We start from the raw sequence: 26,841 nt of genomic DNA, 5'->3' as shown, positions 1-26,841 counted from the left end.
GCTAATCCTATTGTGAAGAAATCCCTTAAGCTGATCAGTGGTCTCAGGATTTCTACCTCCCAGATGCTCGGAGGGGGTGTGTGGGTAGAGGGGGTGGGTAGAATTCATGTAAATCCTCAGAGGCCTCCAGCGCCTGAAGTGAAAAGCTAATAATGCAGGGCTTTAAAATAGTGCAGGGGTAATGTTTCTATTGTAGGCAAATGATGGGTATTTGTACAGCGCCCTTTCAACACTGGGGGGCTTCTTGGCGCTGTCTATTGTTGCTAAACTCAATAGGACTTGTTTTTATAGTTTTTAGAATTATGAAAGGCGGAGTGGATCCCTGGGAATCGAACCTGTGACCATGAGGTTTAACACGTATTCCTGGAGTGGATATATTTGTTCAGTGAGCTACACTTCTCAGCATAAGTCACGGTGCCCCTCCATGCCCAGAAGGATAGGGTACAAGATGTTTATATATCTCCTTTGCCCTTCTGATTTCTTAAGATCTCTCTCCATACGCCTGTATCTCTCTTCAGAAAATGTGTTAATGTTCAGTTGATCTGCCTTGGAAAAGATACCTTTTATTGTACCAACTCTAATAATGTAAAGAACACTATATATATCAAATAAAATAAATACATATATTTCATATACAAATAAGGATTGTTGGATTGATACAGAACATGTTTTTCACAAGCCAGTACACCCACCCTGCCCAACAATCCCACTTAAAATACTTATCACGGTATTAGTACAGCGTGTGATGCTCGCACATATGATGGGATGCGTGTTGGCTCAGAAGGATGGCTGAGAAGTCGACAGTCGCGAGCGTCTACATTGTCACTGCAAAGAGCCGTCATGGCCCTGTAGCGATCTGCAAGTTTCTTTATATGTCTCAAAGTGGAATGTGGCACAGTCTGTTCATGCTTGTGGGGGTTACTGGCGGACTAATGTGAAAACCTACATCTGCGAAGTTTTATGACTTTCCCAACTTCACCAATGCACACATTTGCAAACAGCAGCTCTCCCGACTAGTCCGTGCACACGCAGCAGGAGTACCTGTGCTTGAATCCTACTCCTGGAAAACAGCAGAAGGCCCACAGACATGGTGGAGGATAGGGAGTAGGCTGGCATTTAGCCTGGCATTTCTTGGAGCATCAGCACTGTGTACGGTTAGAGCTGGCCGTAGATGGGGAGCAGTGGTTAATTTGTAAAAAAAAAAAAAGTGCCGGGGCTCTCCTCAGGAGGCAGCTTTCACCAGGCCATTTCTCCTGTTCACGCTGCCTAAAACAGAACCAACTACTAACCGTGAAAGTGGGGAGAGTATGTTGCGTAATGGCCAGAGCTGCAGACTTCGAAGCTGGGGAGCCAGGTTCAAGCCTCAGTTTCGGCTCAACATCCTGTGGTTCTGGGGCAATAACTTATTTTCCCTATAAATGAATGTGTCCTTAACTTGTGCTCATGAAAAGTGCAAGTGTTGATGATTAAGTGCTGGTTCTGAGCATCGGAAACCACCGGCTCAAATTAAGTACAAGTGGGGAGGGTTCAATGTGACAAGGATGTGCTAGGCATTGGGATGGGACCTCCATGACCATGCATGAGTAGGGTTTCGGCCGCAAGTGAACTTGGTGGGAAAGGACGCAGGGGCAATGTTGCAGGAGATGGTATGAGAGGCACAGGTGGGAGATCTGAGGCCATATTATGATAAAGGTGCACCTTTCCTGTTTACGCCGTGGTGCATCTTCAAACATGTGTGCAATGCGCAAACAGGGAAGGTGCACCCTATTATGTTAAATGAACTGCACTCAAGGCAGCCGTCAACTCGTGCTGCCCTGGGGCAGCGCATTCAAGTGAAATATTGGGCGGCTGCTTCAAAGCCACTTCGTGTTTCACTGTGCAGGCGGAAACCCACCTGCACTTTCAAGAGGGATTAGAGACTTTCTGACTGGTGGGGGCAGTGAGTGACTGCACCATGCTTGCAAGGGAATGTCTGGGGTGGTCTGTGGGACCCCCTTTCATCCCGCAAGAGGTCTTTCCTCAGGGGCTGCACTGACATTATGCCACCTTTTTGTGGCGCACTTTCAGTGCGTCTCCTGATAACTTTGTTGTCTTTGTGCCCATGTCCATAATATGGTGCAGAGGCAAAGAGATTCCATCATGGCCCCATGCAAATGAGGGAACACCCTCTTGGATAGTGATTGTGCTACATGTGCACCAACTCTATCTATATAGCAGAAGGGGCTGCACAAGAGTCTGTGGGCCCTTTTGTAATACCCAAGTGTTTTGGGAGCGCACAAAGCAGGCGCCCATGCCTGTTGTACCCTGGCCCCCGGGGCACTTTCTGTAATCTGGACCCTGGTAGGAAACAAGTGGCAGAATTCAATCATCCACCCACCGTGGCAGTGAGCTAAAGGGTTCCTGAAACTGCTATGGATCCACAAGTCAATGTGGTCATTTCAGCAGCGAATTACCATACCAAATGTTTGTGGTGGAATAGCTCTTCCTCTATGACGAACTTGGATTGCTCTTGGCTGGAGGTTGGAACTACTGAGAAACAGCTCAGTTATATGCAGATCCTGCAGAACACAGAAGCCTGAGTTGTAACTCCCAGTCCATGGCGTGTCCACCAACCCCAGTACTCAGAAGATAGGAGAGCCTCCCAGTCACGGCCAGAGATAGATTCAAGTTGTTCACTATCACACATACAAGGCACTGCCTAGAATGTTCCCTTGTGGGCCTAGTAAGGCTCTGCTCCCAGGTTAGAGAGGGAGACACGGCCTTTCCAACTCCAAGGTCTCATGTCTGCAACTACCTGCCAGAAAGAACTTTGTCCTTCATACTGATGCTTAAAAAATGTCATCAAATCCATCTTTGTCGATCCAATCCAGGTGGATTTGTTTAGCGTGGCTAATCACCCTTAGGGTATCTAGGTGCTGATAGCTGCTGCTGGGGCTCAATAGAATAACCAGGTCATGAGACCTGTTCTGAATTCCATCAGGGAGGATGAGGTCAGTAGGTGAAGTGGGAGGTTGTTCCAAGATTTTGCGGCAAGGTGGGTGAAGGAGCGTCCTCCACTGTTGCTGCAATGTATGCCGGGGGTGTGGCCGAGGAAGAGGGAGGCAGAGTGCAGGTGTCTGGACGGGAGGTGGAAATGTAGTTGGTGGTTGATGTATTCTGGTCCTTGGTTGTGAAGGACTTTAAAGGCGTGGATCAACATCTTGAACTGCCATCTTTTCTGAATGGGGAGCCAGTAGAGCTTCTTGAGGTGGGGGTGATGTGGATCCACTTGGGGAGGTCAAAGATGAGTCTGGCTTCCGAGTTCTGTATTGTCTGTAGCCTCTTGAGGAGTTGCGCAGTGATACCTGCATAGAGTGCATTGCTGTAGTCTAGTCGGCATGTGATCAGGGCATGAGCGACAGTGTCTAGTGTCGATGAGGAGCCACTTAAAAATCTTGCGGAGCATGTGGAGCATGAGGAAGCAAGAGGAAGAGACTATGCTGATCTGTTTTCTCATGGCTAGTCTATCATCTAGGATGATGCCAAGGTTGTGGGCGTGGCTGGTTGGTGTTTGTCGGGGTCCTAGTTCAGGGACCCACCATGCGTCACTCTACGGGGAGGTGTTTCTGAAGATTAGTAATTCTGCCTTATCTGTGTTGAGTTGGAGGCAGTTGGTTCTCATCCAGTCAGGATGAGTTGTGTCAGTAACTAAGAAAATGTAGCTCTACCCTTTCATATATAGGCGGATCAAATAGATCTCACTGGTGTATCACCCATGTTTGGTTGTCAGCAGCCACATCATTAGGAAAAAAGCATAAACAAATAAGAATTTGAGGTTGAAGATAATATTTTTTATCTTTATTATTTTGATATAATAGTTCAATTAATGAATCTACAAATAACTCATAAATTAGTAATGAACAACACAGCAAAAAAATTGTTTTTTCGGGGTGATATATACAAAAAATCAAAGTGGGCCCCCATAGGGGAATAGAAAGAGTATATATACAATTAAATAGCAATCATATTGTCAGACACACCATACATTCATACACAGTCAATCAGAAGCATAAAGCATACATAAACTCTTCATTAAAATATTAGTAGATATGTGGAGGGGCAACCTCCTCACGATGTAAGGGTGTCTAAAGTGTTAGACACCACTAGATCAATTAGGGGGATACGCCAGATCAAACAACAGGACACGCTGACGCGCGTTTCGGTGCAATCACCCACTATAACAGGGTGCCACCTTCTTCAGGGCGTTTTCTCTAATTACAGGGGGCCCAGCTTGGAATTCAGCAGAACCTCGTAAAGAGTAGAGCATCTATAGCGGGGAAAGTGGTGGGTAAATCCACTTGGAATAAGTGTCCTGAATAATAAAAAACAATTTGACATGAAAACGAATTAGTAGTTGTTTAACCTGCGTGGTGCTGAATCAATGAACAGAATGGCCGGATCAATAGGAGTCCCGCTTGCCTTTCACATAGTGCGGCGGAGTCTCTAGTTAGTGAGTCTTCAGGACTGATGCGAATGCCCCAATGTCTGTGGGTGGAGACGGTTAACTCCGTTGATAGCTTGAAGCTAGAGGTGAGTGCTACGGTGTTTAAGAGGCAACTGAATGCTCGGTGTAAAAAATCTTCAAGGCTGATGAAAGTGCCCCAATGACTGTCGGTGGGCACAGTTAACTCCGGTAATCACTTGAAAAGCTTGTAATTTGGGGTACGGTATTCAAAAATCAACTGAATACATGGTCGTATCGCTACGGGTTGAGTGGACAATAAAGCCCGGGAGCAGCCGCTCAGCTCACGATGAAGGATAATTGTCGGAGCGGTGAGGTAGAAACTGAAGGTTGGATTCCTGATGTCTGAAGCCGACGTGGGGCAAAAAGAAACGAGGTTCCGGATAAGAGGTTACCGTGAAAGGTAGCCGCGATGAGTTGTGTGTCATCAGTGTGGGAAATTATGTTTAGTCTGTGTGATCTTACTACATTGGCTAAGGAAGTCAAGAAGGTGTTGAACAAAGCGCGTCTGAGGGATGAACCTTGAGAAATGCCGCATATGTTGTTCTTAGGTTCCGAGGTGAAGGTCTGGAGGTATATTCTCTGGGTTCTCCCAGTGAGGAAGGAGGTGATCCACTTGAGGGCGTTTCCTCTGATTCCGATGTTGTGTAGTCTTTTGATCAGAATGTTGTGTGATACTGTGTCAATTGCTGCTGAAAGTCGAATGGGATCAGTACTGACATTTTTCCTTGGTCTAGGAGTGATCTGATGTTGTCTGTGGCAGACAGCAAGGCAGATTCAGTGCTGTGATTGGAACAGAATCCTGATTGGGAGGTGTCCAGAAGATCGTGATTCTCCAGGTGTCCCGTGAGTTGGCGGTTGATGGCCTTCTCAAGGACCTTATGGGGAAGGGGAGCAAACAAATGGGGCAGTAGTTCGTGAGCCTGTTGGGGTCAGTGAACGGTTTCTTGAGGAAGGGCTTGACTTCTACATGCTTCTATTCATCGGAGAAAGTGGCTGTGGCAATGGATCTTTTGAGGATAGTAGTGAGCTTGCTGCTGATCAACTTACTCCCAAGGTTGAGGATGTGGTGAGGGTATGGGTCCATGGGTGCTCCTGAATTGCATGGAGCTCATGATGGCCGTGGTGTCTTGTGTGGTGAGCTGGTGCCAGGTGGTGAGCAGGTGGTCTTGTTCTTTGTTTGTGGGGGTCGAACTGGCTGGGGAAGTCGGTGGGTTGGGGCTTGAAGTTCCTGTAGATAGTGGAGATCTTGTTGTGGAAGAAGTCCGCTAGGGAGTTACAGAGTTCTTGTGAAGGGGTGATGTTGTTTTCAGTGGCTGATGGGCTGGAGAACTTTGACGATGTTGAAGAGTTCCTTGCTGCTGTTGAGTGGTTCGGTCTGCGGGTTCTCTGCTGGTGCGTTATCTCCTTTAGAGTTGTTTGATGGAGCACTTTGAGGTTCTTTAGCTTAGTCGTGTACCAACTGGCCTGCTTGGAAGCTCTTTTGGTCTTGATGGGTTTGTAGTGGGCGACTATGTTGGCTCAGTCTGTGTTGGAAGGCGGACCCCGAGGAGTCGGCGAGACCACCAAGGGGGGCCCTCACACTGTACAAAGTAGCCGAGCGCTGCCGAGAAGTCTCCTGAGAGATCCTTCTCCTATCACGTACTAGCCCAGTAACACCACCACACAGGACTCAAGGAGGTTGTCTTACGACAAGCAATTCTTTATCAGCAATAAAAAGGTTACAAGGTCAATATTTACACGAAGGGATCGAGGGATCCACCAAAAGTCTCAGTGTCTCTTTGGAAGGGTAGGGGTAGCGGGACAGTCTTTGGCAGGAGTGCGGTACGAGGGTACCTGGGGCCCAGTTCTTATCCTCAAGCTGGAGGACCTCCGGATCTCGGAGGGGTCGAGCCGCGACGGCGTCAGCAGGGCTCCGGTGTACAGTTCGTGGAGAGCCGCGATCCAATCAGCAGGGCTCTCAAGATGGTTTCTGCTCAGCTCGAGCCGCGACGTCGTCAGCAGGGCTCCGAGGGAGGTTTCAGCGAGGTTGGGCCGCGACAGCGTCAGCAGGGCTCCGATGTTCCAGGTGGTTCAAAGTGTTCACAAGAAGGAGCCGCGACGCAGTCAGCAGGGCTCGTGATGGTTCCGACAAGAGTTCTTCTCCGTAGGGTCAGCCGCGATTCAATCAGCAGGGCTCTCGACTCCGGGATACAACTCCCGATCTGTGGCGGGGTCGCTCCAGATATAGGTCTGGAGCCCTTTGATGTCCGGACCCAGGCGCCCGGGGGGGCGGAGAGGCCGGGTGGAGGTGGCCAGACGCCCAGCAGGAGAGGCGCCAGGTCCAAGGGAGTTGCAGGGCGATCACACCTCGAGAGGGGAGGACAGTTGGGGGTCCCATCGATACTGTCCTCCGCCGGGGGCGATGAATGGTTCCTGCGGCACCCCCTGGCCAGTTCGTGGTACCTCGATGTCGGGGCTTCGCTGGGGTCGAGGCCGGGTTGAGCGGGGTCGCACTGGCTGGTGCACAGAGTCACGTGGATGCCAACAAGATGGCGGAGCCACGAGGGGTATGCGACTTCGTGCAGCTCTGGATGAAGGGCCTCGGTGCAGTTCAGAAGGGTGGCCCGAGAAGGCCGGGGCGGGGAACGGGCACAATCCACGGGGTTAAGGACCACGCCACGAGGCCGGGTCCAACAGTCTGTGATCCAGGTGGTGAAGTTCCTGACTGCCTGTTCGAGGTTGGTTGTGGTACGTGGGGGGGAGGTGTTGAGGGCATCAGTCCATTGGCTGTCTGAGATCTTGTTCCAGCTGCGGTGTGATGTGCAGGGAAGTTTGGGGGTGGTGCCAGGTAGTCCTGCAATGGTGAAATGGAAAATGGCATGGTCCGTCCAGGTGAGCTCTGTGACATGGCTGTAACTGATTGTGTTGCTGGCCAAGAAGATCAGGTCGAGTGTGTGTCCAGTGATGTGGGTGGGGTCGGTGACCCATTTGGGGAGGCCGATGTTATTCATGCCTTCGAGGAGGTTGGCAGTATTGGTATCGTTGGGGTCATTGAGGTGAAATTTGAGGTCTCCGAGGACGATGTCATTTTTGGACTCTAAGGCGAGATGGGTGATGAAGTCGGGGATGGTGTCGCAGAAACTGGGGTGAGGTCCGGGAGATGTATCAGCGAGGGTCCTTCTGATGGTGGTCTTGTCTGTTCAGAGTTGGAAGTTGAGGTGTTCCAGGATCTGGATGGTGTCTTCTGCGGGGGTGGTGCAGTGGATGTTCTCCTTGTGAATGATGGTGATTCTTGCTCGGTGCTTGTTGATGTAGTCTCAATGAGCAATCTTGTAGCCGTCAGCCGTGGCGCCAGCTATGTTGCGTGCGGAAGCTTGGATGAGCCAGGTCTCGTTGAGGAAAATGACTTTGGGAGATGAAGGAAGTGATGGCGTTCCAGATTTCAGTGGCGTGTTTGCATAGCTATAATACTTTGAGCAGGGAGCAGTGGAGATGGCCTTGGGAGGTGTAGGTCGGCATGGTGGTGGTCCTTGTGCATGCTTGGGCTTTGGTGTTGCAGGAGAAGCGGCAGTGCCGGCAGGTGAAAGGTACAGCCGTGCACCAGGGGGAGGTGTGGCAGCAGTTTTTGAGGAGTCCTGAGCAGCGGTGTATTGTCAGGAGGTATTTGGGTCAGTGGTCCTGGCTCTGGACACAGTCGAGGCGTGGACTGGCGAAGATGGGCTTGCATTTGGCGCAACTTGCTCAAGCGCTTGGATGCTCTTCCTGGGATTGGAGCACTATATAATTTTGATGTGTGATGAACTTGTTTAGTGTATCACGGTACAAAAATTAAGGTGGATTCCAGTTTTCTAAAATTAAGATTCATTCATCTTCAGTACACAGGTGCCTTCTTCTAGTGTGCTTCTGAAATTGATCTGATTGTCGAAAACCGAATGGCGCAATCTATGGTGTGTATCATCATTGTAAAAGTGGTGTCCAGCTGTAGTCATGATCTTTCATTCTTTTTTTAGAAAGAAATTCATGACTCGTTCAATGTTAAATATAAGTGGCATTTCCTGCACTGTATGAAATAAGCGACATGTTGGGGTTTGCATTAGGGATGTGAGAAGTTGCAAATATTTTATTTGTGAACTTCCTTTAATTCGTGTTTACTGTGTGTGAAATTTCGCATTGAAATCATAATTGTCACGTCCCTTTTAAGTTGTTTGAAGAAAAACTGTGTCAATATCCATCTTGTTTCAAAGTCACAAGGAAAGGAGCTTTAAAGTTAACTTGCAAGAAAATAACCCCTCCTTTTTAGCCCTTGCGAGGAAATGTTATCAGTTTTTGTGGGGACACTAGGCCTGTGTGCAGAAGTAGGAAAAGAGGGGAAACCTCACAATATACGGGTAACCAATAACTGGGATCTATGCAAGACGTTATTCTTGTATTAAAATCTTTTCACACCCCCTTGCAAATGAATGACCATTTAACCTGGGTATTTGGCTAAGTGTTGTCTGATGATTGTTGTTGAACACTGGGTGCCCCCCTCTGTTATAAGCAATGCAGCTGCTGATAATTTTTCATTCATGGGGTTAAAATCTTCAATGAGTTGTTTGCAGGAGGTGGCATGAGGAAGTGGGAAGATTTAGATTTGCTTCCGTTTTTTGTTTTGTCTTGTGTCAGATTGTTGGAGATGTGCTCCATGGGGTGTAATGATATATGGTTTTGCTTTGCTTTCGCAGTAGATTCTCTCGAGGGATCTGGTTTGCATGCTCTCTTTCTCAGTCTTGTCATTTGACACAGCGCCCTTGAGTGGTGGATTATTTGGCTAAGGAGCAGGGGTTAATTTGTAAAAAAAAAATATGTGCCAAGGCTATCGTCAGGAGGCAGCTTGCACCAGCCCATTTCTCCTGTTAGTGCCGCTTAAAACAGAATCAATTACTAATCATGAAAGTGGAGAGAGGATGGGGCGTAATGGCCAGAGCTGCTGATTTTAGAGCTGGGGAACTAGGTTCGAGTCTCGGCATCCTCTCAACATCTGGTGATTCTGCGCAAATCACTTGATCTCCCCGTAAACAAATGTGTCTGTAACTGGTGCTCATAAAAAGTGCCGGTGTTAATGATTAAGTGCCGGTGCTGAGTACTAGGAATCACCAGCTCAAATTAAGCACTGCTAAGGAGGGAGATGGTCAATTTATGTATATTTCTTAAATAAACCTTATGGCCTATGACGTATTATGTGACTTTTAAAATCAGCCTTTAGGGGGTAATAGAGTTGAGCCAGGCTTAGTGGTCTCTAGGTCCGGTCTGTGACCAATTCTAACAGAGGTGATCCTGCTCCAAATTAACCCTTGCTGTTCTCTGGATATCAGGTCGAGGGCAAAGCACCCCTTCTACGGGGACAGCAGTGGGTACAAACAAAAAGAAGTACAAATGAACACAGTTCAGGAACAATAAACAAAAGTTAACATTTCTAAATCAAGAACAGAGTAATGCTTAATGCACCCTAAAAGTGAACAAAGATGAAACTGACATACGTATTGGCCTACAAAAGTTATGATGAACATAAATGTTCATGCCATTCCTTATCTGGAACTAACAAAGTCAAATTAAAGTTTTTTTTAACGTGAGGTAAACCTTAAATGGGACCTGAAGCTATCTATCTCACCCTTAATTAGTGTACTCAGCAAAAACATTTGTAAGTTGAAATTTGGGAGAACTCCAAAGTAAGGCCACGCAAGGTAAACTGGAACTACTCGCAGGACTTGAGTTTGCACCTGGGGAAGGGGTGGCCGGCAGCGTCCAGTGCAAGTGGATGAAGCGTTTTTCTCATTGGGAGCGTTCTGTCTCATGGCACAGGATCAAGGACAGCCACACAAAGGGAAAATATGGCTACCATGCAGGGGCGGCTCCTCTGTTGGAGCGGAGGTGCGTCGCCCCGCTTAACTTTTCCCAGAGATGAAAAAAAATTGTAATTCGTTACCATTTTCTTTGTCATCCTCCCGTCCTGAACCGAGCGTCAGGACGGGGTGGGGCGGCTGCTGAATGACCGCAGCAGTGAGGAGGGCGGGCTGTTTGCGCACTTTTCAAAGTGCGCATGGCCCTTTGGTCATCCGTCTTGCGACGGCCAGCCAGAAATGCGCAATTTGAAAACTCTAACCCAGCTGTCTTAAAACAGCTGTATTAGAGCAAGTGCAGGCATCCAGGGCCTGGGGAGCGCCAAGTGAGGCCGCTCCCTCCAATCATGAGAGCAGGGCCAGGATTGGTGCCCACACTGCTTCCAGTTCCTGAGAAGATGTCTGGAGCAGGGGGCAGAGGACGCCGGTTCAGGTAAGTTTTTTAATATTAATATTTGCGTGTGGGCCACTCCCACCCTGTAGTTGCTAGCCGACACTGCTACCACGGTGCTCAAGGCCATATGTACATCAGACAGCTGAACACTCCCAAAATGCTGTATTTTGATTGCCTTGTAGTTGAGTGATATCTACCCGTAAGATTCCTCACTAGTACCAGAGAGAAACCCTGTTAGAAAACCAACCTACATATCACTACTCCGTGAAGAGCACAAAGTTCTAATAAAGAGCTAGAGTGTTCACCTTGCTTACAGAATGTGTCCAATCTGGGAGACATGCTGCTGGGGAAGACCGCTTTAAAATGTGCAGAAGACTGAATATGTTCACGAAAATAGTTATCACCTCTACTGCTACAAGTTCCTGAAATGAACGAATCCTCAAAATCTTTACTTTCCATGTGTTTGTTATATATATCTAAAATGTTCCCAGTCTTTGAAACTTGTGTAGTTCATACATTTTTCACAGTGTTTTAGTGTTCAATAAGTTTATTGGTATTTAAATAACCAAACTACAAAGAGGCATAGGCCTTGTGTCAAACAAGTTGTATTCATAGTGCAAAATAATTCACTATATTACAGTACATAGGTTAAAATATGTGTAATAGTACATCATCTTACCAAAGAACAACATAATGCGGAAAACATGGAAGACATACATAAGTTGCACAGAAAAATAAATAAAGAGATCCAGTAAAACAATAAGGTACAGGGTTGTGTGCCTATAATAATTCCTTATAACAGAGCTAATTGAAGTAAGATGAGAAAATCTAGGATCGTGTCTAAAGCTGGCAAGGAATGTAGCATGGTGTAGCACCCGACCTTGTCACGCAAACAATGAATGTAATGAAAGGGCAAATGGGGAAGCAGAGGGGGGGAACTGCACAGCTAAGTCCCATTAGTAGAGTAAAAATAGAGGCAAGTGTATATACTATAATGTTTACATTATGCATGTAATGAAGCAAATTCGTCTAAGGAGGGCCAGATTGTAGAGGATATCTGAGGGAAGGACCTTCTTTGTGAGTGTGAATTATGGGCATTTCTTAAAAATGAGACCCACGCCCACCAAGTATGAAACGAAATGTGGATGAAAGATTTCCATTCCGATAAAATAACAATCAAAGCCACTGAGAGGAGTAGGTCTTGAAGAGCCGTATCATTACAGCTTAAGGTAATCAAAGATGTGGATGCTCTGGGCCCTAACATTACTGTAGGGCGATCTAAAACTATTGAGGTGGAAAATTGTCGACAATTGGGACTGGACTTGGTCCCAGTAGGATTTTAGAAGTCGGCAGTCAAGAAAAATATGTTTGTGGGAACCAGTCTCGTCTCCACAGTTCCAACATTTTCCATCCTCACAAAGCTTCAGTTTATGAAGCCTCGCAGTTGTCCAGTGTAGAAGGTGCATAGCAAAGAATTTCGTCTGGAAAATAAGATGGTGCAGTTTTATCCCTCAATGCCATTTTGTTAATGTTCTGCCATCCTTCGTCCGAGATGTGTCCAATTGTTTCTTTGTCAAAATGATTGGTCCATCTAATGGCAGGGGAAGACTGTTGGGACGGGGAGGACTAGAGAGTATCCTATATATTTTAAAAGTGATGTGACCAGACCTAAGCCAACTTAATTGGCGACCTGGTAAGGAAGTAGGGTTTGGTTTGCTAAGTTTGGATAGTTTGACTATTAACTTTAAAAAAACTGTAGAAGTCTAGTGCCGAAAGATTGTAAGTATGATCTAAACTAGAGAAAGGTAAAGGAGAATTATTATCATCCAAACGATCTTTGAATTGTAAAATGCCCTTGGATGCCATTGATTCCAGAGAAATGTTTGGTGTATCAATCCTAGATTAGGGATTATACCACAGTGCTGCAAGTGTGGAATTTTGTAATGGTAAGATTAGATGCATATACGCATCTAATCTTTGAAGAGCCCCTATAGTGTTAGAAAATATCATCTATGATTGATTTTTCACAGTGTTTTAGCACAGTTGCCTTTTTTGTGTTCTTTTTGAATACCGTGTAACTTGCTGAATATACTTTACTTAAATAACATTAAATGTAGATCTGTACAAAGTATGGATAGAGAAATTTTATAGACAATAAATATATATGTTTAAACATGGTTTATCAAATCTTTATAATTAATTAGTGATAAAATAATATTTTGAAACCAGTGCACTTTCATGCAGGGAGATTCAACTGCTAATGAAAGGAAGTGGGGAAATTACAAAGAACAATTACATTTCCAAACAGCAACTAATATGGAGGATCTCACTACCAAAATCTATTCATTTTAAATATGAGCTCTGTCTGCAAATCACTTTCTGCCCTTCCTAAATAAATCTACGTTTATAACTCCCTATGCTTTGGAATATTTTAAACCCTCAATATCTACCAAAGAGTAATTTATTTTAAAATTCAACAATACTACTCCAGTAACCTGGCATCCATGAGTGCCTCACTTTTGTTAGCCTTGTAGTTGTTCACTCAGTGAGACTGCAGTAGAACTCTGGGGAATCAACTGACAGGCTGCTGCTGCTGAAAGTAAAAGATTCACTTAGCAGGACAAACTTTTTTTTACATGGAAAGTAAGATTTTTGAGAATTTATTTATAAAGTGTGTCTTCATTTTAGCTTCTAGCGCACTAAACATAATTTATGACCTAGATGATGAGTAGCACAGAACAAAACTCCTAAGTGAAAATACATTAAATTACATTTCTATGTATTGACCCCTCTTGTATTTTAAAGTGGGCATATTTTTTAATACCTGTATATTATCGTTATGGGTCCAATAAATATCTTTCCCTTATCAGAGTCAGAGCCCTTTATAAGTTATCTCCCTGTGACATCACCAGCGTGACTCCCTCTTGTGCAAGGCTGATTGAATAGCTGGGAGAACCAGTCAGTCCTCTCAGCAGGTTACACCCTTCATTCATGATGTAGACTAGCTGTGCGCGAGTGTCAACAAATCTGGTGGAAGGCGGGTCGTGTGGCTTAAGTTGGCCAATGAGAGCGTGCATTTCATAGGACCCTTTTCTATTAGTGCTGGAAGTGTTTAGGAGACTCTGGCTTGTTTAGGGACCGCATTTCGCTTCAGGGATGAATTAAGGTGAGAGGCGGGGACTGGTGAAACCGCGGCATCCATCTAAGAATACAATCTGGTTGAGATTTTTGCACAAAGAGGAATGCTGGTTCCCTCAGGCACAGTGGCGTCACAGCTCGGGCAAATCTGATGTCCATTTGCGAACAGGCTGATTATAACACACCTGTTCTCGTGTATTTGGATCAATTAAATGTGCAGTGCTCTTGTACATAACCAGGAAATGAAAACAACGTAAGGGATTTATCTCCAAAATGTTGCACTGATAGTCCAAATGAAAAGACAAATCCATTTTCCCTAATATTAATCATCATCATAAAACTTTATTTCGGCCTGTATGGCCATAAAAGCACAGATAAAAATACAATACATTACATTCAGTTTATAAAAAGTAACCATTGCTCTGCGTGGGGGACCAGATAGCACATTATTAATATAGAATTCCAATCGTATATACATAGCGAGAGCATCTCTCCCACTCACCAGCCTCAACGTGCCATAGACTAACCCATGGATATATGAGCCATAAAATACTTGTGTAATATACGGGCAACATAAGGCCTTTACATTAGTCAGGCGGTGGGGTTCAATAAGGTGCATATGCATGACCAGTGAGGGGGCTTTTACATGGAGCCATCTTCACTCAAATATGAAATTCAGTAAAGTGCTCATGCAATACTTTGGGCAAGATGGTGGCATTTGCATTGTTTGGAAGTATCAGTAAAGTGCATGTGCAGCACTTCAGCAGCATGATGGTTTTTGCTTTGTTCTTAAACTGCACTCTCTAAAGTGCAAGTGCAAGACTTGGGGAGTATGAAGACCATTACAATTACACAAAACCAACATTTTTGAAACTGTCATGGTGACCCTCGCCTAGCAGTATTCAACAATGGCTAAAAATAAAGAAATATAAAAACAACAGTTTATACCGCACAAAGTAGTTAAAAAGAGGCTCATAACAAAAAAGTCATCGACTGATATCATTGCATTTTTTTAAAAGGGGGAAAGAACTGGGCCCAATTTGCATGATAAATAGCGATTTGCCGGGCAGGCCTATTGGGATCTTCTTTAGGATGGCTCTGCAGGTGCACCACATAGAGAATAGAAAGCGTGAAATAGAAAACACAATAGGCATGTGGGTATAATATTTCAGTAGCCTAAATACCTCGCTACAATGTCTGGACCCCAAGTTTCTACACAGCTGAAGCAGCCATCAAGACCTTGCCCTCTTGTAACCTTGACAAAAGAATAACACATGATATTCCGTCTCGTCTGTGTTATTGCAGGCTGGGCAACCCAAATTGGATGTACCTGCCCACTTGTTTGTAAAGGTATGCAGCGGGAGCACACCATGTCTGAATTGCAGGGATAGCTTCTTGGCAAGGAGTGGCTGGATATCGTCCAGAACAGGTTCTAGTCTGTATTGATCTTTTACTTCCAGAAACTCAAGGGTCAGTCGGCCAGATGTAGACCTCCTCTGTAGCTGCGCGAGTTTATGTTCTCTATAACTCTCCATCAGAACCTTCCTAGAAGTCACGAGGCAAGTTTCTTCTGCGTTATTCCACAGGTTACCCCCGGCAATGGCCTCACAGGTATTCCTAATATATGTCAACCATGATAATTTGCCCGCATCTTATAAACCCATAACTTTACTCAGCTCATTCCTGTATGCAGCCAATTCAGGGGTGCTCCACAGATGTCTCCAAAATAAGAGGGGTCTAAGAGCAGCTTTGTCTGCGATAGGTCTGATCCCAAGATCCATTCGGAGGGGGGTTAATGCAGAGCTACATGGAAGATCCAATAGTTGCCTAGCGTAGGAATTCTCGATGCTCGATAAGGAGCCAGATGGGCAGTGACCCCAGATTTCAGCACCATAGAGGGCAGCGCACCTGGTTTGTACTTTATAGATTTCCACTGCTGGGCCAACCGATTTGGGGGTGCGGGTCCTATGTACCTTTGTGAGACCCCCCGTTGTCTGGGCCAACTTTAGACTTGCTTTTTTTATTTGCACACTCCAGTCCATTTTCTCATTGAGCGTGATCCCGAGGTACTCAAAGATGGATAGCCTCTCTAGTGGTCTTCCATCCAACCAGGGTTTCGACGGGTACCATTGCTCACATTGAACACCATATACTTGGTTTTTTGAAGATTAATCTCCAGACCCCGGTTTCTACAAAAAAAACTAAAGATGTAAAGGGCGCCCTGGATTACCATGGGTGATTTAGAAAGCAGGAGGGTGTCATCTGCGAACATATTTTACGATTTGCTATCCTGGGGGCGTCAATGTCCTTCCCTGCAATCAGCGACTCAAGCTGTTGATGAAGAGGCAAAAGAGGGTCGGGCCAGGACGCAGCCTCGGCGAACACCTCTCTCTACAAGCAAGGTGGCTGAGAGTTCACTGTTTTTACCATTCCTTATTTGGGCGAAGTTGCCCTCATGTAAGTGTTTCAACTGATGGCAGAGAATTGCCCATAGTTTATCCCTCTGTACCAGATCTAATACAGATTTGAGGTCCACAAATATTAAATAGAGGCTGCCACCCTCTATGCACACAGATTTCCAAAATAATAGTTGTAGCGTATAAATTTGTTCAGTTGTAGAGATCTTTGCTCTAAACCCGGGTTGGAGGGGGGTGAGGACATTATGGTCCTCCATCCAGATCTGAAGTCGCCCCAAAAGTACACAGGCAAATATTTTCTGGCTTACATCTATAAGGCTGATAGGGCGATAATTGGCACGGATGAGCGGAGAACGCCTTTTAAAGATTGGAATTATTTCGGCCCCCGCCCAGGTGGTAGGAATCGCCATGCCCTGTAAGATGGCATTGAACAAAGAACACAAATAAGGGGCCCAGACGGTAGGGTCAGAACGAAAGAGGTCCCCAGGGATCTTGTCCAGCCCTTGGGCCTCGGCTAGTGTTATCTTAGCCAGTGCATCAGTAATCTCCTTAAGGGAGATCAGAGGGGTAACTAAAGAAGTTCTCTTGGGGGAATAAATGTATTGATCGCTGGCCCGTCCTCATCCTCTGCCCTCAGGTATAAGGATTCAAAGTGTGCCTTCCATGCATCCTCCCCAATATTAGGTTCTATATCCAGTTTACCTTCTTGGGATCCTGAATTGACCACATTCCAAAAGGACCTCATGTTATGATTGTTTAGGGCGCTTCTGAGGGTATCTCATTTTTGGCACTCGCAACTACTTTTTGCCTTTGCGATGGCATGTTTGTAGACTGCCCTTTTTTTCCTGATCAGTGACCTATCATTAGCTTTAATGGCGGCAATGAGAACCCACTTGGCTGCACCAAAACTTTGATTGTACCATGGGTGACGAGATTTTCTAGTCACCTTGGACCTTTTATTAGGATGGAAAATAGTGGCCATGGTAGAAAGTAGATCTTGATGGTTGTTGAACATTTTGGCGTGTGGGTACCATCTTTCACAGTTAGTTGGTTTGCAAACATAAGAAATTGAATAATTGATTGGTATAGGGAGGCCAGCTTTTATTGCGAATGAAAGAATTCCCCCCAATGGACTCGCCTCCTGCCATTAGACAGTGTTACTCTAGAGTCAGGTGGTGATGATGTTTCAGATACATTCTTAGTACATGGCGAAATTACCTCTATGATGAGAGCATTGTGGTCACTATCATAGCGGGCGTGATTTTGAAGTCTAGCACCCTGTGCCAGGATTTAGTATCTGCCAGAATGTAATCTATAATGGAGGCGTGCCACAGTCTATTGAAGGTGTGATTCCCCGGGGTATTGGATATTGTGCGACCATTGCACGCTCTTAATGAGAGATTCAGTGTGAGGGTATTCATCTGCAACAATGTAAGTCCTCCTCACTGGAGATGCCTGTAACTAGGCCACTCAATGGTTCAAACTGGCAGTTGAAGTCCCCTCCTATGATTTCCCAAACGTCATCAGGGATTGTTGACTCTTGACCATAAGAAACCGGCCGTGAATAGACATTGATCAGGGCAATTCTGACCTTTGTGGGAAAGGTCAAGAAAATACAAAGGATGTCACGTGATGAAGTCTCTAACTGTTTCGCCGCACAGCCCAGATGCACACCAACCCAGCTACACAATCCCCTGAGGGCCTTCCCCTGCCTCCATGAGTAGCTAGAATGCTAAATGACGCATAGCCCAGTCTATGTGTGTCTACCCTAGCCCATGTTTCCTGGAACATGCAGATCTCGTGTTGTTCTATAAATAGCCCCCACTCCAGGTTATCTAATTTGTAGGTGAGTCCAGCTATGTTCCAGGAAAAGAAACTGCAACCTGGGAGGGCCCTTATGAGGGACTGGATATCACAATTTACTGTGTGACCCTGCGGAAGTTGTTAGTCACCTCCAGCCCCTTTGACCATAGGCCATTTCTGATTCCATAGAGGCCAGCTGGGGTGGGTGGGGGATTTCCAGCTACCCACTGTTGGAGTTTGGTTACCTGTGAACCCTGTCGGGAAGGTCAGGCAATGGTGGACTAGTAGGGTTCTTCTTCCGGTCTCCATTTTCTGCTCCTCACTCTCCACACACATGTACCCCCTTCCGCTTCATGGTCCCTCTCCTCTGTGCGGACTCCCCCTGTTGGTATGGGCCACCTTATGTCTCCTTTTGGCAATCAGATCTCTCATATGGGGGCCCGGTGCTCGGAAGACAATCTACTGACTCTAGGGGGTTAAATCTATTTGATAGCGGTAAGTTTTAGAATAATGGGCTGGGTTGGTCCTGTCCCAGAATAGCATAATGCTTGATCTGATTCCACACCCCTCTCTCATAACCATCTCTTCTTTTATTGTGCGGTGTTAGCCCTGCGGGAAAAAAATACCCCAGTGGGAAGGACCCAATGCCCCCTTTCTCCCTTCGATGATTATGATCTAGGAGAGTTTCCACGACCATTGTGTTTCTGAAATTTATCACAAGACAATCCCCGGGGACATCTTTCGGCCTCCAGCCCACCCAACCCACCCTACCCACCCTATGTGTCATAAGGATTTCATCTGCATCTTTTTAGGAGAATTGCCTGTGCTTTGCTAGCCAGAAGATGCATTTGTTTTTTAGATCCGAATGAGATTCCCTACACCCCTCGTTCGACTCTGGAACTCCAGTTAATATTAATACTGGTGTGCACGTGGCATTTGAACCACATCATAACATTTAGGAAGCGTATACACAAGTTTATCTGTTAAATTTACACAGTCTGCAGTGATTAAACAAATCATCTCCAATCGACTTGTTTCACATAAGTTACATTAAATTGCAAACATTGTGAAAATCAGTATACTATAAAGAATTATCCAAGGATCAGGCTTTCTTTTCTTGAACCCTTTTATGACACTTAATATGATTTATGAGTCATATATCTGTTGCATATGGTTCCGCATTTTGAGCCGAAGTTAAAAACTGGGGCAACTCGATTTCTTTCACTTCGTATTGCACGAGCAGCATAAATGCTGCTAACAGCTTTGTCGTGTTTTTTGCACCACGGCTACATTTCATTAATGTGGCTCAGGTCTATACCAAAATGAAAAGTTGAAATCCCTAAAAGTTCATTAAAAATTAACAGGAATGTAAAGAGATCTTTATAGTGTATAATAATTATGCATATTGTATGTGTTTATTCCCTCTCTCACTTTCTCTGCTCTTTCTCTGTCTCCCCGTTCCCCAACTTACTCTCTCCTTCTCCTGGCCATCCTTAATCTACGACCCCTTTCTACCGCTTGTTACCGCACTCTCTACACCCTTTCCCGCTCCTCCCTCCACCCTCTTCCCACTCTCCTTCCTCACCCCGTTCTTCCACACTCTTCCCTACCTTTCCTGCCTAACATCTCACCCACGCACCCCTTCCGTGCCGCTCCTGCTCGCCCCTCCCCCTCCCGTCCCTCCACAGGCGGCCCAGGCGGAGCAGAAGCTGCAGGCGGACCTCCACGCCCTCCGAGAGGAGAACCGGACGAAGACCCTCAGCGGCTCGGAGTTCGCGTCGCGCCTGCAGAGCCTTCAGGCCGAGGTGGGTGCAGCCATTGGCATTAGCTGGGTGCTATGACTACTACCCCCCCCCCCCCCCCACACACACACACGAAAAATAGCAAAAGACCCTGCAATAACGTATGGGCAGATTTCTGCAACAGGTGCATTATCCCACAGAGCCATATCACCTGGATTACAACCAGCGACCCTCAGTTTACCTCTAAAGCAGGGGTCTCCAACCTTTCGTATAGTGAGAGCTACTTCTGAGCAGTGAAAATCGTCGTGAGCTACTGAAGGTTTGGCAACTCGCGCAATTTTTCGAGAGACCCTCCCACGCCCAGTTTTATTGACTTTAAGCCTAATTTCTTCCGAGCCCATGCTGTGATTTGAACAAAAGGGTCCACTCTCCTTCTTTTGAAGCTAAATACCATTTTCTTCAAATTTATTTTGAATGTGGCTGATGTGCAAGTCTATTACAGAGTATTTGCAAAGAAATGTTGTGTAAGATTACATGCAACATCAATAAAAATGTTTCTTTGAATAGATCGAAAAAGGACATCACATATTAGAAATGGGATGGTGGCACAGAGATTATTTGCAATAATGTTGGTGAGCTACTGCTGTGCTAAATATTGAAAACAATCATTACTATCCCTGAATATTAAACACATTTGTAATTTGGACGAGCATGCATATCCTGTCAATGACTTCTCCAAAGAGGGTAAGAAAGAGTTAAAACTGGATCAGAAATTCAAAGCTGCTCTGAAGAGTGAAATAATTTACATTCTTATTAGGAGTGCAGATGGGGAGAGTTTTCTTTATGTTGTGCCTTCGGTAAAGCAAACTGAAACTTGGCAACACCCTGCTTCTGCTGATGTACAACCCAGAGCTGGAAAGCGGGAAAAAAATACATTTTCGATTTTGCCTGTTAGTCGTCTTTTTGGATGTTTCCAAACTGTCAGGCAATGTTGCTAAATTAAAGGCATCCTTTGGGCCTCTTTCACTCAGCCGAAATGTTGTTAGCATAATATATGTAGCATTCATAGTTCGGGAGCAGATGGGACACGGTGGGCTCAGACTTGGCTATAAACAAGACCCAGTCCATCAAGCACCCGTGGCATACCAGCGGCTGCAGCAGGTTTACAGTACAGAAGGCTTCAACCAATTTTTAATAAAGCATGAAGCCTAACTTAATTATAGGTAATCCGAAGGTTGATGCCAGTACTTTTGGGTGTGTTTTGTAAAATTAAAATACCAGGTAGTCTGAGCCTGTGTCTCCTACAATGAGACCTAGAACCACAAATGAACTGTGTGGCCACATTCCCACTCAAATCAATGGTCAGCAGTGGTTCAGATGCACCCACGATCCTAAAATTGGTGAAGACAAGCGAGGGTATGTCACAGTAGTGTCCCATGTGCAAAAGGGTGAGGAACTGCTTAAAAGTAGCACTGTCAAGAAACGACGACCCAGGCACTATAAAGCAGTATATTGCTAGCGCAGCTAGCACCTCTTATGAACTTACGAAAAGGCCAATCGACATGGGCGGGGGGAGGGAAGAAATCCAAAGCATGCGAGTTATTTGTTGCCGGGAGCAATAGTACTATAACCAGTGGTAACATTGAACCGTAAATCTTTGAATACTCACTCCGTTTTAAATCTTAGCTACCACACCTTAACAGGGATAAAAAAAATCTTCTGCCATACAATGACCTTTCTTTTACTACAGAACACTCTAACTTTTTTCAGCACAAAGGTTGTTATGTAAAAATCAAATACAATTTTCCTTTGGTAAAAGCATATTTCTAGTTTAGTTAAGACACTGCAAGTTTGCATCCACTATTAAATTTCATTCCACGTCCTAATATCTGAAGGATTCACATTTCAAAAACGTTTTGAAGGTAACCAACTGTACATTCCACATAACATAAACCAGGAATAAAATCAACTCTCAATAATATTTAAATTAATACAGACCGTCTGGAGAACAGAGCATAAAGAGGTTTACTGGCCAGGCCAGTGCTTACCGATAGATCTGCTGCTCAAATATAATGAGCGTGGGTTTGTAGCAGTTCAATACTGCTTGCACCACCTGCATGCTAGCAGGCTTTCCAAGGACCTGCTGCTCCACTCCGGCCCACCTGCTGCTCTGCTCAGGCTCACCCGCTGCTTTGCTCCGGCACACGTCCTGCAGGATCACGAGCGCGGTGCCAGGCAGTGAAAGGCAGGTGGCGTGTAGGCTGAGTTCAGGAACAGCGTCATCATCTTTGGCCTGCCCCGCCCCAGCTAAGCTCAGTTAGGCCAATCTGAGCAGTTGGTTTGGTGAGGGCAGGCAACGGCTGTGAAAAAAGGCCTAATAATAATAAAGGACAATAATAGGCTACAAAATTTAGATGCATGGCGCGAGCTACTCATGGTGGTTACGCGAGCTACCGGTAGCTCGCGATCGACCGGTTGGAGACCCCTGCTCTAAAGGCCGTCATCAGGAACGTGTGCGCCCGCGCAGGGCACAGCTGTGAGCCTGTTCTTGTGCACTTCACTCTCAAGAGCGCACACATTTTACACTAAATTCCTCTGATTTCGTGCACGAGCTGCGGGAAGCACCGCGACCCAATTAAGGGCCACATGTGCAACATTTTCCTTTTGCGCCTCGCAATTTGTGAATTCTCGCTAAAGGAAATGTACTAATGTGTCTCAGACACATTTCGCGATTCCCAATAGGGACGCAAATGACCTTCCTCATCAATATTCATGAGGCAGATCGCAATTGAGACCCATTGGGAATGGGCAGTAACACAGGGATGGTGGCCTGCTGGGGACAGCAGACCTACATGTCTGTGTTTGCTTTTTAAATAAAGAAACTTTAAAAAAAATTAAAAGCAGCTCATTTTCATTAACCCCTTCGCTGCTGCGGACATTCCGCTGCAGCGCTGGGGGGGGCAGGGGGGCAGCGCGGTGGGCCTGTGCTCATGACGGAGCCGCTCCGTCATGAGCCACAGTTGAGCTGTGCTCATGACGGAACGGTTCCGTCATGACTCCGCCCATTTGCGTTGTCGCCCCGCACAGGCGGGGAAACAGCGCCGCGCAGGCGGAGCGGCCGCCAACAGGATTGTCATGACGGAACCGTTCCGTCATGAGCACACGGCAACCGTGGCTCATGACGGAACGGTTCCGTCATGAGCGGGGAAGGGGTTAAAGGAACATGGGATGCGTTTCAAAATAAAATATGAAACGTTTTAGTTTCATTTTTCGGTCGAGCCTGGGCAGCGCTTGCGCTGCTCTGTGAGCAATGCTGTATTGGAGTATGTACTTTAAGCTCCGCCCACTCTGTGCCCATATTTGTCATTGGCTTGTGCCATTGTCCTTCGTAAATGCTGGCTTCTGATTCGTTATTAGGCGTATTAGTCCCCCCCCCTTGGTACCGCCTTGTCTTCATTTGTAACCTCCCATGAGGACTGGTCCTTTTACTTCGGTTGTTACATGGGCTTTAGTCTGTAAGCACTATTTTTTTTACATGAGTTTCTCTTACGGCAGGAGGTCTCTCATACGCAGTTGTGGCCGCCAGCTTGTAGTAAACGGGGAGCTCATCAGGGGCCATGGGAGACAGAAGGGGGCAACTCAGCGATGCCTTCAAGCATTCGCAATGCAATAGGTCCTGCATCTGCGAGAGTTTATGCTATTAACAATGTAAATGACAATGCCTTTAATTTATGTTTTAAAAAACAAAACAAATAAAAGGCATTGTGATTTACAATGCCAATAGCTCAAACTCAGGTAAATGTGAGACCTATTGCATTGCAGATGCTTGTTTAAGAGTAGGTAGTGGTCCGTGGGACCACTGCCCGCTCTTAAAAAACGTTTTTGCTGCCAATCACAAAGGGGAAGGGGTCCCCTAGTGACCCCTTCCTGTTTGTGAGTGGTTTACCACCTACTTGAAGTAGGCGGCAAACTGCAATTGTTTTACAACTGCATACCGGTCGCAAAAGAATTGAACATCCCCCTGCGACTCACTATTAGGAAGGGACGCCCTTGGCACGCACCTTCCTAACAGTGACTCGCAAACCCTATTTTGCAAGTCAGTAACCGGCTACCAACTCACAAAATAGGGTTAATACATGCTAAAAACAGTCATACGTGTGGTCCTAAATGTATTCGCTCCTGGGAGTGTTGTCGCTTAAATGCAGGCTCAAAGAATGATCTGTGAAAGCCCGCACACTCCTGTTACGGCCCGGGTCTCTGCAGCTGTTAGCCTAATGAACTGCCTTCCAAGATTTTAACTGTTCAGCAGCTGAATTTGAAAATGCGGCCTGTTGAAGTAGCCACTCTGGGCCATATTTATGATTTTTGTTCATGCAAAGGAATGCTGCAGACACCCTGCTGTGCTGCTTTGCGTGTAAGGGAGAGGGCAGGAATGCGCCATATATTTTCGGATTCCTGCCCTCTCCTTGCGCTAGCGCTCTTTTGGCTGCATTGTGCCATCTAGGGTGCCTGCGTTGCAAGCAGGATTGTTCTTGTGCAGGAAGGGACACCTTCCTACGCAAAAATACAATCCTCTGATGCTTTTTCCTCTTTTTATATGTGCTGCAGAATTTAGCACACGTAGAAAGCATCATAAACTATTAGAAGTAAAAATATTTTTCCTTGTTAAGCCTCTGCTTATAAGGTGTAGAATTGTGACGAATTCCCTGGTCCGTCACTCATGGTAAATCTGGGAAGTGCCAAAATCCATGGGCGGGTGCATGGGAAAACCTATGCTCCACCCATGTAACGCCTCCGCGGGGCAGAGTAACGCAAGGGAGCGACTTCCGCTGCCTTGCGTTACACCAGATTTCCAAGCACCGCAGGGTCACGCAAGGTGGCCTTGCGTAGCTTGGTAAATCTCATCTAGGTTTTGCGCCAGCTTCACGTTATCTTGTGTGGCGTAAGGGCGATGCAAATCTATGAGTTTATCAGCAGTTTTGCATAAATAAACCATAATGACTTTACAGATATAAAAAATTATAACGTACACTCCCTTTCAGTTACACATCAGGATTCTACTATAGTGCTTACAAGTTACATTTTTGGGGAATCCCCCACCAAATACATAACGCATCAATATGGGCAGTTGACCAAACCTGCCCCACAAGAAAGCCTGCTACTCATGCAGACAAATGGCAGTATTTTGGAAAATTAAACAATAACACATACTCCAAACACCAACAACAACATACCTCTGAAGTGAGTAGTTTCTGCAGCCATGGGCGCACTGGCGGCTGGTGAACTTTGAAAGTGATGGGCCTTAATCAGTGGGCCGCATTTTTACGACCGAGTGAACCAAAAAACACCACAAGAAACTTTTCTGACAGTGATGAAGTCGCAGCACTCGAGCCTCTGGCTCAAGGGTAATGATCCCTAAAACAGTGACGTAATGCAAAATGACCTCCTTCGGCAAATGAGGTGGGGCCCTTGAGTCTTCTGTTTCTCACAGATATTGGCTGGCTTTTGTCAGAAAGTGGGGCCTCTGAGCCCCCTTCAGCGCCGCAGCGGCCGTTTTACACCCAGTGGCGTAACGTAAAGTGATGACCCCCTGCAGTATGTGAAGAGGTCCCCCTGAATCTCCCATATCTCACAGAAATGAATTGGCCTTGGGCAAAACGCCCCCCCTGAGTCCCTAAAAGGCTGGGGTACCCCACCTACACTGCAGGGGCCTACGTTACGCCGTGGTCCCAATAGCAGCATGAATATCACAAACTCAGCTTGGTCTGATCACTAACAATTTTATCACAACGTAGAGAGCGAGAGACAGTGACACCAGTTGCACCCTCCCAGCTTTAATAGTTACACACAATAGCAACTGGCATTGTCAATGAGGCAGGATGAAGAAAGAAATGGGATCCTAGCTAAGGGGAGATGTTCTGTCTTAACCTCTTAAATATCCAGAGATATGGGATTAGACTAACAAATCAACATGAAATACACGTTGAAAGTGCATTCATTTCCCCCTAAAGGATTAGCTGGTCATTTTTGAAAGAACAATCATTTTGCATTCAAATATGAGCAGCCCATTTGTGATAAATAAACTGGGCCTAATTTCTCCAAAACAAAAGGTTGTCATTTCCTGAACACATGTTTCCAGAGTCAGAGTCCAAAACATTTTCCTACTCGCAGGGGTGAGGAAATGCAGAATATTAGAAAATATTAAAACACTAAAAAAGTAATTTAGACCACAGTTTTGAGTTCTATTTAATTTATTAAGTTCATAGGCCACGCCTAGTCTAGAACACATAATACTTATAAATGCTTCCTAAAGAAAATTTTACAATGTAGGTATACATATTGCAGCAGAAAACTAACTAGCAAGCATGACAGAACTGAAATATGTCAACGTCGATTATACAGATAGGGCTCTGCAGCAGATTCCTACACCCTTGTGCTCTCTGCATACATGCACGCACGCGTATGCATGCACAAACCGCACTTCTCAGAAGCAGACTATTGCATGCTGCATAGATGAAAATAATATTTTATTATCACAAGCTACGGAAGCCACTGTATCGAGAGAGGAATCTTAATAACCCCCACGCCCTTTTGCCCTGTCGCAATCAGCAGTTTGTGACGCGTTGCCAGGGGATAGTCATAGAAGTCGAGAGGGAAGGTGAGGTGACATTGTTATTGGCATTACCTTCTTAATTACAGGCAGCGACACCCAAAGAAAACAGGCCTGGCAAGTACAAGGCCCCGCCGTTTCACGCAGAGGAGGAATGAACACGTGTTCTCCACTGAGACGTCATTCGCCCCCTAGTGGAGATTCCTAGCCAGAGAGAGAGGGGCTTCAACTTCATGCACGCCCTCTGTACAGCAGCGTAACCATGTGTGCGTATATTAACAAGCATTTGCAATGCACTAGGTCTCACATTTGCGAGAGTTTAAGCTATTGGCATTGTAAATGCCTTTTATTTATCTATTTTGCTAATTAAAACAT

General features: G+C 45.8%; 1 protein-coding gene across 2 annotated transcripts in view; it reads left to right on the top strand.

Moving 5' to 3' along the window:
• BICDL2 (BICD family like cargo adaptor 2) overlaps positions 1-26,841 on the top strand; it is a 125,634-nt gene that overhangs the window by 45,555 nt on the left and 53,238 nt on the right. For both annotated transcript variants that reach the window (XM_085618516.1, XM_085618517.1), the window contains exon 4: positions 19,803-19,919. In XM_085618516.1, the coding sequence (XP_085474642.1) occupies positions 19,803-19,919 (117 nt within the window). The remainder of the gene's footprint in view (positions 1-19,802; positions 19,920-26,841) is intronic.

This window comes from Triturus cristatus, chromosome 7 (genome assembly GCF_964204655.1).
Source record: "Triturus cristatus chromosome 7, aTriCri1.1, whole genome shotgun sequence".
In the NCBI taxonomy this organism is placed as follows: domain Eukaryota; kingdom Metazoa; phylum Chordata; class Amphibia; order Caudata; family Salamandridae; genus Triturus; species Triturus cristatus.
Note: the sequence above shows the minus strand (reverse complement) of the source record. Positions and strands in the feature narration are given on the sequence as shown.